This window comes from Leptopilina boulardi, unplaced genomic scaffold (genome assembly GCF_019393585.1).
Source record: "Leptopilina boulardi isolate dan_hultmark-lab unplaced genomic scaffold, ZJU_Lbou_2.1 LbouV2_372, whole genome shotgun sequence".
Classification (NCBI taxonomy): Eukaryota; Metazoa; Arthropoda; class Insecta; order Hymenoptera; family Figitidae; genus Leptopilina; species Leptopilina boulardi.
Window position 1 is genome coordinate 314,834 of NW_026137943.1, and position 13,550 is coordinate 328,383.

A 13,550-nucleotide genomic window follows, 5' to 3' on the forward strand; every position below is an offset into this window, starting at 1 on the left:
TTTTACACCAAAGGTGGTGATTAAATCTAAGTTTGTCAATCTACATTGTACTTTCCGGAAAATAAATAACTTTATATAATTACTTATAGCATTTTTATTTAATCTTAATCTATAAGGAAAAAAAATTAGAATTAATAACTACTATCATAACTTGCTAACGCTAAAAAAAATATTCCTTAAATTTTAATCTCAATTCGTATCTTTATATCTAATTTTTAATTTTTTGTAATGAAATAACCAATTTTATTAAATCAAGTGTAATAAGTTTTGATAGCGTAATAAAATTTCAATGTATACCAATTTTTGAAACGAAATCATGAGTACAAGAGTTCCGAAACACTTCTCCAGTGAATCCGGACAGCGGAATGCAAATTTCGACGATGAATTCTCTGAAATTCTCAAGTTCCATAATCATCGCAATTTCGTCGTACGTGATGTAATTTTGAATGGAGATTATTCAAATTCAGAGTGTGCGCACGACGCGAAATGTAGGATGAGAAGTTCGCGTTACTTGGCCCCATACACCTCTTCAGTACTCCCACCCTGATAGTCTAACTGGTTGTACATATATGTTTGGTGGTGTACGCTTTGTGTCAAGCTCTGAGACTACCTGTCAAACTAAGCTCGAACAACGTTGAATTACGCGACACGAAAGCAATGCAATTGAAAGGGAGAGGATAAATGGAATTTAGACTAAAGAAAAGCAAAATTCATTAAATCTCTAAATTTTCATATAGCTTATAATGTCATCAATAATCAAAAAAACAAAAAATTTTAAACTAATCAAATTTTATCATTTAAATTAAAATCCCTCAATAAAATAGTAAATTTTAAAAATTAAATTCAAAAATTTCATTTTGATGATAAAATTTTTGGGTTAAAAATCAGAAATAAATGAAATGAAAATCTATAGATCAATTGAAAGTAGTAAAGTTTTTAAAAAAAAATAGACGAATCGATATGCATCACAAATTATAAATACTTCCACTTTTAAACGACTTTAGAAGATTAAAACTTTTATGGCATTTGTCAGTTCTTTCTTCATTTTGTATTACTCTTAATTTACTGATTCTTTGAAAAATTAATAATCCTCTTGTTGACTTAATATTTTAGTTTTGTTAATAATTTTTACTAATAAAAAAAATTTCACCAAAAAAAAAAAAATTAAATTATTAATAAACAAAAATACCTCAATATAAAAATGATTGTATATAAACATTTCGTTGAAATTAAATACATTGCATAAGAATTTAACTGTCGTTCAGAGATTACTGTTCTGTATTATTTTAAGAACTGACTGATAAGACTTATATATATTATCCCTGTGATTTTTTCTGCCTTATCAATATTTTGATGAGGAAGAATGTACACATATCAAAAAAAAAATTATCTATTTTTACAGGTATCAAAAATTGACACTTCTTTTGATTTCTATCTATTCAAATACAGTTTATATATATAAAAAGAAAATGATAATTTTAAGAAAGAAGGAAAATGACATAACTTAATACTACAGCATCAGCGGAAAAAATAAAAAATAAAAGTTCTAAATAAAAAAAAAGTTAAATAATACTGCTAAAAAGAAAATTAAAAAGAAAATTAAAAAGAAAATTAAAAGAAAATTGAAATAAAGTAATAAAACTAAGTAAAAGTAACTTAATAAAAAAGAAATAATTTATCTTTTTTTTTTTTGCACAATTTTTTTTTCTTAATTACATTTTTGAGGAAGCAATCAATTATAAATTTTGTCAGTTCATATACAGATATGCGAAAAGACAATAATTTACGAATGATGAAATTATGTTATCGATTGTGATTTAATTTGATTACCACATAATTTAGGGTATATAAAAATGTTACATGAATTATAATTTACAAATTGAACCGTCATTTAAAATGAAGTTACCATCTTTGATTTTATTTTGCCTTCTGGCAACTGCATTTGGTATGTAATACAAAAAAAAAAAAATTTTTTTTCTTAAAAATATTTAATATTTCGAGAAATTTATATTTTACATATATATATTTTTAATTCTTTACATTGTGCCTCTCGCATATTTATTGTTTTTAATTTATTTCTTATTATCTGAAAAAATTAACTTTCACTTTTTTTTTTGACGATTCTATTGAAAAAAAGTTTGATGATTACGAATACGATGTCTGTTTTTCAAAATTCAAAATGGCGAATCCAATATGGCGGAGGATTTTTTAAAAATATATCATACAGCTTAAAATTTTGTCACTCGGGGGTTTTTCGGATCGCTGATTACGAATCCGATGTCTGTTTTTCAAAATTCAAAATGGCGGATCCAATATGGCGGAGGATTTTTTTAAAAATTAATCTTATTCGCTTAAAATTTTGTCACTTGGGGGTTTTTTGGGTCGCGGATTACGAATCTGATGTCAGTTTTTCAAAATTCAAAATGGCGTATCCAATATGGCGGAGGATTTTTTAAAAATATATCATACAGCTTAAAATTTTGTCACTCGGGGGGTTTTTGGGTCGCTGATTACGAATCCGATGTCTGTTTTTCAAAATTCAAAATGGCGGATCCAATATGGTGGAGGGTTTTTTTAAAAATTAATCTTATTCGCTTCAAATTTTGTCACTTGGGGGTTTTTTGGGTCGCTGATTACGAATCTGATGTCTGTTTTTCAAAATTCAAAAAGGCGGCGCCAATATGGAGACAATATTTTTGACATGTTTTTCGAAAATTTATCAAATCAACTTAAAATTGGAGTTTTCTTGTAGTCGCTAGTTTTAATGAAAAAAAAAAATTAAGAAAAAAATAGTAATTGATTTCTTGCAGGTTCTCCAATATTGGAAGAAATTGAAGAAACATTTGCATTAAATAATAAACTGAGTGGACGTATTGTTGGTGGAAATGCAGCAAATACTGGAGCTTTTCCTTATCAAGTTTCACTTCAAAGAGGGTATTCACATTTTTGCGGCGGTTCTATTTTAAACAAACATTGGATTTTGAGCGCTGGTCATTGTTTTCGCGAGTGAGTTATAATTGGGAAAAAATAATAAAAACAAATTTTTAAATTAATTAATATTATAACAATATAATTATTTGATTTATTATAAATTTTTTTTTTCTTTTGCAGTAAAAATTTATTTGGCAAAAATGTTGTCGTTGGAACGAATAATTTAAAGAAAGGTGGCGATAGTTTTAAAATAAAAAGAGTTATTGTTCATCCTCAATTTAATATTATGAAATTGAAAAATGATTTAGCACTTATTGAAATTGAAGGAATTTTAGAATTCTCTTCAAATGTAAAACCAATTTCCCTACCGACTTATGATATACGTGAGGCTGATACATCGGTTGTTGCATCCGGATGGGGTAGATTAAAGGTAAATTTTGAATATTTTAACATTATTATTATTTTTTTTGTTGGACATAGATATTTCAAGAAATAGATTTTTATCAAAATATTTTTCACATTTTAAAAGGTAAACGGAGTAGTTCCCATACAATTGCAATATTTGAATAGTAAAATCTTCGATCACGGGAAATGTAAAAAATTCAATTTACTTGTATCAGAGACGAATATTTGTACATTCACCAAGAAAGGAGAAGGTTTATGTAATGTGAGTATATATTTAGTCAAATTGCAAAAAGGAAAAAATTGTATAAATTATTTTTTTAAAAATTAATAATAATTTTTATAGGGTGATTCTGGTGGTCCAATAGTAGCAGGTGAATATCAAGTTGGAATTGTTTCATGGGGAAATCCCTGTGCCAAAGGCTCTCCGGATGTTCATACAAGAGTATTCAGCTATGTTGATTGGATCAATGAGAACATAAAATAATAACAAGAAACAAGACATCCTAATATCTTATTTTTGTAAAAAAAAAAAAGTGTATATATATTTAAATTTTACATGATGAAGATTTCTTTATTGATGAAAATAAATCTATTTTTTACAATAATGATGTTTTAATTAGAAAATCAAATGTTTAACGAATTTTTTTTTTTTAATTTTCATTATGTATATGATAAATAATAATTTATATTATCGAAAGATTAGAAATTGATAAAGATGTGCTTTTATCATATTTTGTTACACAAAAATGGTTTTATCGATTTTGATTAAAAAATTTGATATACTGATTAGTTCATATAAAAACTGTAGAAAATTTTCAATTTTTTTCAAAGCTACTTCAGAGAAAATGAATTATCTCACCTCGTTGATTGTCCTCTGCCTATTGGCAAATTCATTTGGTAAATTTATTTTTTATTACATTCTTAATTGAAAAATATTTTACTACTGTAATTTTTTTTTATTCACACTATAAGTTTGAAAATAATACATTAAAATTAAAGCAACGCCATGGTTTGATAAATCCGATGAACTTTCTGAAGAGGAAATTTTCACTAATAAACTCGACGGTCGTATTGTCGGCGGAAGTCCAGCTCCTGAAGGCGGTTTCCCGTATCAAGTTTCTCTTCAACGAAATGGAAAGCATTTCTGCGGTGGTTCTATTATAAATTCACAATGGATTTTGACAGCAGCACATTGTCTTCAAGTGTAAGTAATAATAATTTATTACTGCATTCAAAAAAAAGTTTTATACATTTTGTCTGTTTGAAAAAAAAAAGTTGATTTTACAAACAAGGTACATAATACCAAAAAAAAGTGTTAGTTATCTCTTTTATTCTAATTTTGTTTTGAAAATTTATTTTCTTTACCAGCGTCACTGCTGAACAAGTCACAGTTGTTGCGGGTACAAATAATTTAACATTAGGAGGAACACAATACAAAGCAAAACGTCTAGTTGTTCATCCAAATTTTGATCTGAGAAAAATAGCCGGTGACATTGGTTTACTTGAAATTAATGGAACAATAACATTTAATGCAAGAATTGGAAAAGTATCACTTCCATCTACTGATGTTTCGGATGCCAATACACGAGTTGTTGTTTCTGGTTGGGGAAAAACTTGGGTTAGTGGAAAAAAAATATATTTTTTTGCAAATTTTGAATAATTACTTTATTTCCTCTGCAGGTATTTGGAAAAGTTTCACTTGTATTGAAATCTTTAGAAACAAGAATTCTTAGGCATACATTCTGTCGACTTTTCAATGTTATGAGAATAACTGATAAAAATATTTGTACAATTAGTAGAATTGGAAATGGAGTTTGTCACGTAAGTAATGATTATCTTATTTCTCTTTTTTTAAAGGACAATAAATATATAAATTCTAATTTACAGGGTGATTCTGGTGGTCCATTAGTTGCTAATGGTGTTCAAATTGGAGTTGTTTCATGGGGACTTCCATGTGCTTTAGGAGCACCTGATGTATATACACGTGTATATAGTTACAAGGATTGGATCGACGGTTATGTTAAGAACTAAATAATTTTGATACAAATAGAGAAAATAAATTTTTAAATGACCTAAAAACTGATTCTCTTTAGATACTAATTAAAATTATTATACGTAATAATTTTTGTATTCTTCTACTACGAAAACTCAATTTGTAAATAAATCAATAAATTTAGTTACTATTTACAGAAATTATAGTCATTTTATTAAAAATCCTTTTTGTTTACAGAAATTTTTTAATACAATCAAAAAAATAGTAATAATAAAATGTGATTCTTCGGCTTTAATTAAAGTTCTCACTTTTATTATCTCTTACTTTTGATTTTAACATCTTCTTCTATTCTTATTTCTTATTTGGAGAAATATGTTTGTTGATAAATGGTAAATAATCATATACATTTGTATGAATATCTGGAACTCCGAGTGCACATGGTAAACCTCTTGAAATAACTCCAACTAAATATTTTCCTGCCAGTACTACTGGACCACCAGAATCACCCTATATGAAAACAATTTTAATTTACTATATTTGTAAATAATTTTGAAATTGTAAATTTGAATTCATAAATTCATACCTGACATATTCCTTCTCCCAATCTCGTAAATGTGCAAAATTGAGTATTTGAAAGATGTGGAACTGATTTTTCACAAATTGTACTGTTGATAATTACAGTGTTTAAATATTGTAGCTGAGTTTCAAAAACTCCATTAAACTGAAAAATATAATCAATTTTTTATTCACTTATTACGGATAATGTAAAAAAAAGTATCGTTCTACAGTAACAATTATATAAACTAACTTCTTTTGTGCCAAATCCAGATAAAACAACTGGATCATTATCATGAATAACATTCTCATTTGGAAGTGCAATCGGTTTCACATCAGACGTGAATGTAAATTGGTTGTGAATTTCAACTAAAGCTATGTCATTAAGCATAGTTCGTAAATGAAAATCAGGATGAATTATAACATTTCTTACATGATAAAAGTAACCTCCTTGTCCTACATTATTTGTACCAACAAGGGCCCCCATATGTTCTAGGGGAATACTAATGAAAGGAAAAATCATAATTATAATAATGTTAAATAGAATTAAATAAAACCAAATAAAAAAAATAACTCACTTTACGAAACAATGAGCAGCTGTTAATACCCATTTAGAATTTATTATTGTACCTCCGCAAAAATGATGACCATATGATTGTAACGAAACTTGAAAAGGAATACCATCAGCTTTTATTAGTTTTCCATCTTTAAATTCTCCTATAATTTCACCATTCTCTACTACAGAATTATTTAATTCTTCAGGATTTGCTAGAAATAAAATAATTCAAATTATTTTTTCATTAATTTGTAAATTATAGAAATTGTTTTTTAAATATACATACCAAAAGCAGTCACTGAATTATAAAATAAAATTAAAATCAAAAAATGATACATTTTGTTTTTACTTTATGTTATTGAATAATTAAAAATCTATAACACTTAATGATCATTCAAGTTCCTTACTGACTTATTAAATTGTAAGAGCACATCTTTTATACTACACATTATTATCATTTTACAAACGATAACTTTATCACATAAATACATAAATTACTTAACACAAATGGTACAAGAAAAAATTTATTTCCCAAAATTATACAAGCGAATAACGATTAATTTATCAATAGGAATTTCCAATTTTTCACATAATTCATTTATTTCGACAATATTAATGATGATAACTTAAATGAAAATTGTAGTTTCCCCAATGATTAACATAAAATTCCTATGTAAATTATGAGATTATTATTATTTATCCTCTATTTCTTCTTTTTTCAGATTTATATGTAACTGATTTAATCCAATCTTTAAAAAAATACAGATGGGTATGAGCTTCTGGAAATCCCGAAGCACAAAATTCCTCCATTCCAGATGATACTAATCCAACTTGATAATTACCCATCACAACTGGACTACCTGAATCACCCTGGAAAAATAATACAAAATCAACTGGAAAGTTTCCAAAAAGTGGATCTAAAAGGATTTTAGGAAACAATTATATTTTAATGGAATTATTTTCTTACAGGACAAGTTCCTTCTCCATACTTAGTAAATGTACAAAAATTTGTTTTTAAATTTGGATAATATTTTTCGCATGATGCATGATTAAAAATTTTACTATTTAAAATATTTAAATTAATAGAAGCTCCTGGAGTATTCTGCAAAAAAAAATACAAAACTTTTAACATTAATTTAAATTGAAAAATATATATTATAACAAACACTTCATTTTTATAAAAGATATCTTGTTAATTGGATTAATTCTATCAAATTAATAATTTACCCCATTTTGGCCCCATCCACTTATAACAACTCGTGCACCATCGCTAATCATATTACTCTGGGGAAGAGTAACTGCATGTAATGTAGAGGTAAAAATAAAGGTTTCAAACATTTCAACAAGAGCTATATCGAATTCAGGTGTATGGTAAACATAATTTGGATGTGTGATGACATCTTTTATTTCATAAACATTTCCACGTTTATGATTACTTGAACCAGCAACTAAATAAGTGTCATAAGGGTCTTTTCTAGAATAAACACAGAAAATTAAAAGTCATTAAAATAAGCTGCAACGCTTCTTATTTTAATCCAATTTTGCTTATTTTAATACCAAAATGGATTAAAATAAGCAAAATTAGATTAAAATAAGAAGCGTTGCAGCTTATTTTAATGCCTTTTAATTTTCTGTGAAAACAATAATGACAATTTAAACTATTAAAGAATATTAACATTAATAATCGGTAAGCCAACAAGTAAGAAGATCCCCATACGTGGAAAGTGTTTCATACTAGATCATGAATAAATTAAATATTAACATTAATAATTGGGAAGCCAACAACAAGGAAGATCCCCATATGTGGAAAGTGTTTCATACTAAATCATGAATAATTTCAATATTAACATTAGTAATTCTGAAGCCAACAAATATGAAGCTCCCAATATGTGGAAAGTGTTTCATACTAGATCATGAATAATTTTAATATTAACATTAATAATTAGGAAGCCAACAACCATAAAGATCCCAATATGTGAAAAGTGTTTCATACTAGATCATGAATAATTTTAATATTAACATAAGTAATTGTAAAGCCAACAAATAAGAAGATCCCAAAATGTGGAAAGTGTTTCATACTAGATCATGAATAATTTTAATATTAACATTAGTAATTGTGAAGTCAACAAATAAGAAGCTCCCAATATGTGGTAAGTTTTTCATACTAAATCATGAATTATTTTAATATTAACATTAATATTTGGCAAGTCAAGAACAAAGAAGATCCCCATATGTGGAAAGTGTTTCATACTAGATCATGAATAATTTTAATATTAACATTAGTAATTGTGAAGTCAACAAATAAGAAGCTCCCAATATGTGGGAAGTTTTTCATACTAAATCATGAATTATTTTAATATTAACATTAATATTTGGGAAGTCAACAACAAAGAAGATCCCCATATGTGGAAAGTGTTTCATACTAGATCATGAATAAATTAAATATTAACATTAATAATTGGGAAGCCAACAACAAAGAAGATCCCCATATGTGGAAAGTGTTTCATACTAGATCATGAATAATTTTAATATTAACATTATTAATTGGGAAGCCAACAACAAAGAAGATCCTCATATGTGGAAAGTTTTTCATACTAGATCATAAATAATTTTAATATTAACATTAATAATTGGGAAGCCAACAACAAAGAAGATCCCCATATGTGGGAAGTGTTTTATACTAGATCATGAATAATTTTTGTTACTACCAGTAACGTTAGTTATTACCTTCTGTAATAACAATAAGTTGAAAAATACTAGAACCAGTACTTGAGAGAAATTTTTTCATACCAACTGGCGAATAATTATGTTATTAAGTTTAATAAATACCTATGATAACAATGTGCAGCAGTGAGTACCCATTTTTTACTTATAATTGAACCTCCACAAAAATGATGGTGGTTTTTATATTTTTGCAAAGAAACTTCATATGGAACAACATGACTTGGAGTATATTTATATCCTTTTCTTTGAATTCTACTACCAATTATACTATAACCTATAGGAGAATTATCACTAATTATAAATAAATATTTTTTATATCATAATGATAATATAATGATTATATAAATATTGTATATTAAAAACACGTTTACACTACCAAAAAAACTGATTAAGAGACAGGACAGTACAATCAAATATTGTAGTGAATACATTTTTGTTGATTTCTTTTTTTAGACATCGCGTTTTATAACTTCATCATTCTCATTAATCCTATCAAGTATAGTTGATAAATACCATTAATTATTGACATTTTGACATAATATAAAAAAAAAGTTATTCAAATACAATGTCTGATATGAAGATTGAAGAATTAAAAGAAACGTTATTGGAATTTCCTGCTTTATACAAAAGTCCAAATGAAATATCATAATAATTACTTAGAGGATTTATTTATTTTAATGTTGCATGAAAATTTTTGTAGCCCTCTAAGTCCTTTGAGAATACTCCAATTCAAAAATAACCTTTAGCTACCTAGACACGAATAACGGATAATTAAGGATTCTCTGACCATCACCTTGACAAAGAGGGTTTCACTAACCATGATCTATGAGCATCCCTTATATGAGTGACCTTTGACCATTTGGACTTTCTCTAGGGATGGTAAGGCGGGACTTCACTTCCCTTATTTGAAGTTCCTAATGAAGAAAAACTTTTCTTGTCTTAAAGGTTGCTTGGGCACTTTCGATACACTGTTATTATTATTTCCTTAGTTTTGTTCAAAATTACATAAAAGTATTTATCTACATAAATAAAAAATACCGATATTTAATTGATGCTTTTTTAATTTTTGCTTTATTAAAAAATCAAATACATACAATATTTTTAAATCAATCACATTTGTTAAAGTCTAGTATAAATTATAATACTACATATTTTACACTTTTGTAAAGAAAAAAAAATTAAGAAATAATTCTTCATTTTCAATGAGAATCCATAACAAATTTAATCCAATCAACAAATAGATAGACATTGGTATGAATATCTGGATATCCTTTAGCACATCCATAATAATGAACAGCTGCAGCTATTCCAACTTGATAATCACCCATAACAATAGGACCACCTGAATCCCCCTAAAAATTATAATAAAATCATTAGGGATATTAAATATTCAAAAAAAAATATTTAAAAAACTGATTTAAATTAACAGAGATCAATTAAAATATGAAACCTATATTTTATAAGGACAAATATTAAATACTTCAATGCAAAAATAAATAATTTTCTTACCATACAAGTTCCTTGTCCCATTCGAGAAAATGAACAAAAATATGTTTGTAAATTTGGATAATGTTGTTTACACAATGAATGATCATAAATTTTACTATTTATAAATTGTAACTGATTTGGAGAACCTTCATGAGTCTGAAAAAAATGCAAACATTTTTAAATTATATTTGTGAAACAAAATTGTAAACTGTTAAAAAGATTCCTAATTTTTTAAAAGAATAACTATTTAGTTGAAGAAAAATTATATATTTTAATTAATAAAAAATTTACTCCTGTTTGGCCCCATCCAGTTATAACAACATTTTTATTATTCTTAAGCATATTCCTATTGGGTAGAGAAATAGGAGATACTGTAGAGGAATATATAAATTTGCCAGAAATTTTAATAAGACCTATGTCATTCTCACGATCTTGGTTTTCATAATAATTTCTATGTCTGAAGGATTTATCTAATTTGTGTCTTTGTCCTCGTGTACGATCATTTGTGCCAGCCACAATAAAAACTTGAGAAACATCTATACTATAACAAAAATTAAAAAATTGATAAGCTTTGCTTTTCATTTGTACATTAATTATAGAATTTTATAAAATTATAATAGTTACAAAGAAAATAAAAGGTTATTTTTTTTTAAATTAATCAAAAATTTTTTCATTTACTTATTAAAAATGACTTACTCTTTAAAACAATGTGCAGCAGTCAATACCCACTTTTCATTTAAAATTGAACCACCACAAAAATGAAATCCCCTCTGTTGCAAAGAAACTTGATAAGGTATAGCTTCAGCTTCAACTAGTTCTCCATTATGAAATTTTCCTTTTATCCCACCACCATTTATGCCATATGCTATAATAGAATAAACATTATAATTACCATATAATATGTATTAATTATATAAATGTATTTGAAAAATTTTTAAACTACCGAAAAAAGTTATTAAGTAGCAGCACACAATCAAGTTCTTTAGTGAAAACATTTTTGTTGATTTCATGTTTCAAACACTTCTTTTTATAAGTTCATCATTATCATTAATTTCTGATAATTTGACTTAATATGAATAATAAATTATTGACTCTAATACTCAAGATGAGAAAATAAAAAAAAACCGTTAATGGAATTTCCTATTTGATATAAATATACTGATATTTACGCAAATCAACTAAAACGGTCGATTTCATATTAACGATTTCATTTTAGTAATCAATAAATGAATACATAGCGAAAGTTTATTAAATTTTTTATGACTATGATAAGTCGAATATTTTTGTTTAGTATAAAACAAAATCAATCAAAATTTATGCTGAACAATAATTGCTGTAAAACTATAACTTGTATTTTTAAAATTTTTGTCTCATTCATTAAATTAAGCTCTAATCTTAATTCTACTTTAACAATAAAATTTTAAACTAGATTTTTAAATTATTGACCGAAAAAAGATATTGAACAGGTGTTTCATAAGTTAATGACGCTATGATACTTGACATAATTTTATATCAGCTTGCCGCATAACCAAAAAACTTATAAAATATCATATTAGCTGCATTAAATTTTGTTCCAATTTTAAATATAAGTTCAAAATAAATGTATTGCATTTTAAACTGGACAAAAATCAAGAGTTATTAAATTTTTCATACTTTGCTTTATTAAAAAATTGAATACATATATATATATATATATACTTATATAATTTTAGAAACAATCAATGATGTATTTTAAATATAAACTTAATCCATTTACTTAAAAAATAATTCTTAATTTTCAATTATAATACATAATATAATTAATCCAATCAATGAAAATGAATACATTGGTATTAACATCAGGAATTCCTATTGCACATTCTTCGGTTCCAGATGATACTAATCCAACCTGATATTCACCAATCACAACTGGACCACCAGCATCACCCTAAACAATAATGACAATTTAAACTATTAAAGAATATTAACATTAATAATTGGTAAGCCAACAAGTAAGAAGATCCCCATATGTGGGAAGTTTTTCATACTAGATCATGAATAATTTTAATATTAACATAAGTAATTGTTAAGCCAACAAATAAGAAGGTCCCAATATGTGGAAAGTGTTTCATACTAGATCGTGAATAATTTAAATATTAACATTAGTAATTGTGAAGCCAACAAATAAGAAGATCCCAATATGTGGAAAGTGTTTCATACTAGATCATGAATAATTTTAATATTAACATTAGTAATTGTCAAGCCAACAAATAAGAAGATCCCAATATGTGGAAAGATTAAAAAAAAATTTTCAATTAAAATAATTGTCTTACGTGACAAGTTCCTTTTCCCATATCAGCAAATGTGCAAAATTGTGTTTCTATTTGTGAAAAAATTTGTTCACATAATTCATGATTGTAAATTTTACTATTTAAAAATTGTAACTGTCTAGGAAGTCCTGGAGAAGTCTGAAAAAATATAAAACATTTCTGAAAATTAACATGCGTGACAAATGGAAAATTAATTATTATCATAACTTTCTCATCGAGGAACAATTATATAATTCAATTAATAATTTACCCCTATTTCGCCCCATCCAGTTATAACAACATTCTTATTATCCTCGATCATATTAGACGTGGGAAGAGAAATAGACGATACTGTAGAGGAAAAAATAAAATATCCATTTATTCTAATAACAGCTATGTCATTTTTATTCGTATTTTTATTAAATTGTGGATGTAAGAAGACGTTTTCTACTACATATCTTTGTCCTCCTCTACTATCATTTGACCCAGCTATAACTGATAGTCTTGAGCGATGTATTCTAGAATAAAAATTATAAAAATCGGTTATATTGTACCTTTCATAGTTCTCGAATGACATGAAGAGAATCATCTATTGCTATATCTATCTATA

The 13,550-nt window shown here is 26.2% G+C and overlaps 3 protein-coding genes across 3 annotated transcripts; 1 reads left to right on the plus strand and 2 right to left on the minus strand.

Moving 5' to 3' along the window:
* Positions 1 to 1,813: 1,813 nt before the first annotated feature.
* Positions 1,814 to 5,529, plus strand: LOC127287634 (uncharacterized). Its single transcript, XM_051314671.1, has 10 exons — positions 1,814 to 1,945; positions 2,811 to 3,006; positions 3,112 to 3,361; positions 3,461 to 3,598; positions 3,680 to 3,810; positions 4,052 to 4,233; positions 4,336 to 4,540; positions 4,705 to 4,954; positions 5,017 to 5,157; positions 5,224 to 5,529. The coding sequence occupies exons 1-10, from the start codon at positions 1,861 to 1,863 to the stop codon at positions 5,365 to 5,367; spliced, it is 1,722 nt and encodes a 573-aa protein (XP_051170628.1). The 5' UTR covers positions 1,814 to 1,860; the 3' UTR covers positions 5,368 to 5,529.
* On the minus strand, positions 5,520 to 11,665 carry LOC127287635 (uncharacterized). The gene is made up of 13 exons (XM_051314673.1): positions 11,596 to 11,665; positions 11,349 to 11,517; positions 10,944 to 11,193; positions 10,674 to 10,808; positions 10,382 to 10,516; positions 8,061 to 8,071; positions 7,668 to 7,914; positions 7,408 to 7,542; positions 7,238 to 7,310; positions 6,463 to 6,652; positions 6,138 to 6,387; positions 5,913 to 6,050; positions 5,520 to 5,836 (listed from the first exon to the last, which is right to left on the minus strand). Exons 1-13 carry the CDS (start codon positions 11,660 to 11,662, stop codon positions 5,681 to 5,683), a joined length of 1,956 nt encoding a protein of 651 aa, XP_051170630.1. The 5' UTR covers positions 11,663 to 11,665; the 3' UTR covers positions 5,520 to 5,680.
* A 764-nt stretch (positions 11,666 to 12,429) lies between these two features.
* LOC127287636 (chymotrypsin-2-like) lies at positions 12,430 to 13,501 on the minus strand. Its single transcript, XM_051314674.1, has 4 exons — positions 13,495 to 13,501; positions 13,212 to 13,291; positions 12,965 to 13,099; positions 12,430 to 12,579 (listed from the first exon to the last, which is right to left on the minus strand). Exons 1-4 carry the CDS (start codon positions 13,499 to 13,501, stop codon positions 12,430 to 12,432), a joined length of 372 nt encoding a protein of 123 aa, XP_051170631.1.
* Between the last annotated feature and the right edge of the window lie 49 nt (positions 13,502 to 13,550).

Bases quoted from the DNA above. Each gene is read 5' to 3' on its own strand.
- LOC127287634 (XM_051314671.1), top strand. From the start codon at position 1,861: ATGAATTATAATTTACAAATTGAACCGTCATTTAAAATGAAGTTACCA. The intron at 1,946-2,810 runs GTATGTAATACA...GATTTCTTGCAG, and splicing joins CCTTCTGGCAACTGCATTTG to GTTCTCCAATATTGGAAGAA. The intron at 3,362-3,460 runs GTAAATTTTGAA...ACATTTTAAAAG, and splicing joins CCGGATGGGGTAGATTAAAG to GTAAACGGAGTAGTTCCCAT.
- LOC127287636 (XM_051314674.1), bottom strand. The intron at 13,100-13,211 runs GTAAATTATTAA...ATATTTTTTCAG, and splicing joins CTGGATGGGGCGAAATAGGG to ACTTCTCCAGGACTTCCTAG. The intron at 12,580-12,964 runs GTAAGACAATTA...ATTATTGTTTAG, and splicing joins TGGGAAAAGGAACTTGTCAC to GGTGATGCTGGTGGTCCAGT.
- LOC127287635 (XM_051314673.1), bottom strand. From the start codon at position 11,662: ATGAAATCAACAAAAATGTTTTCACTAAAGAACTTGATTGTGTGCTGC. The intron at 11,194-11,348 runs GTAAGTCATTTT...TTTTTGTTATAG, and splicing joins GCTGCACATTGTTTTAAAGA to TATAGATGTTTCTCAAGTTT. The intron at 6,051-6,137 runs GTTAGTTTATAT...TATATTTTTCAG, and splicing joins CTGGATTTGGCACAAAAGAA to TTTAATGGAGTTTTTGAAAC.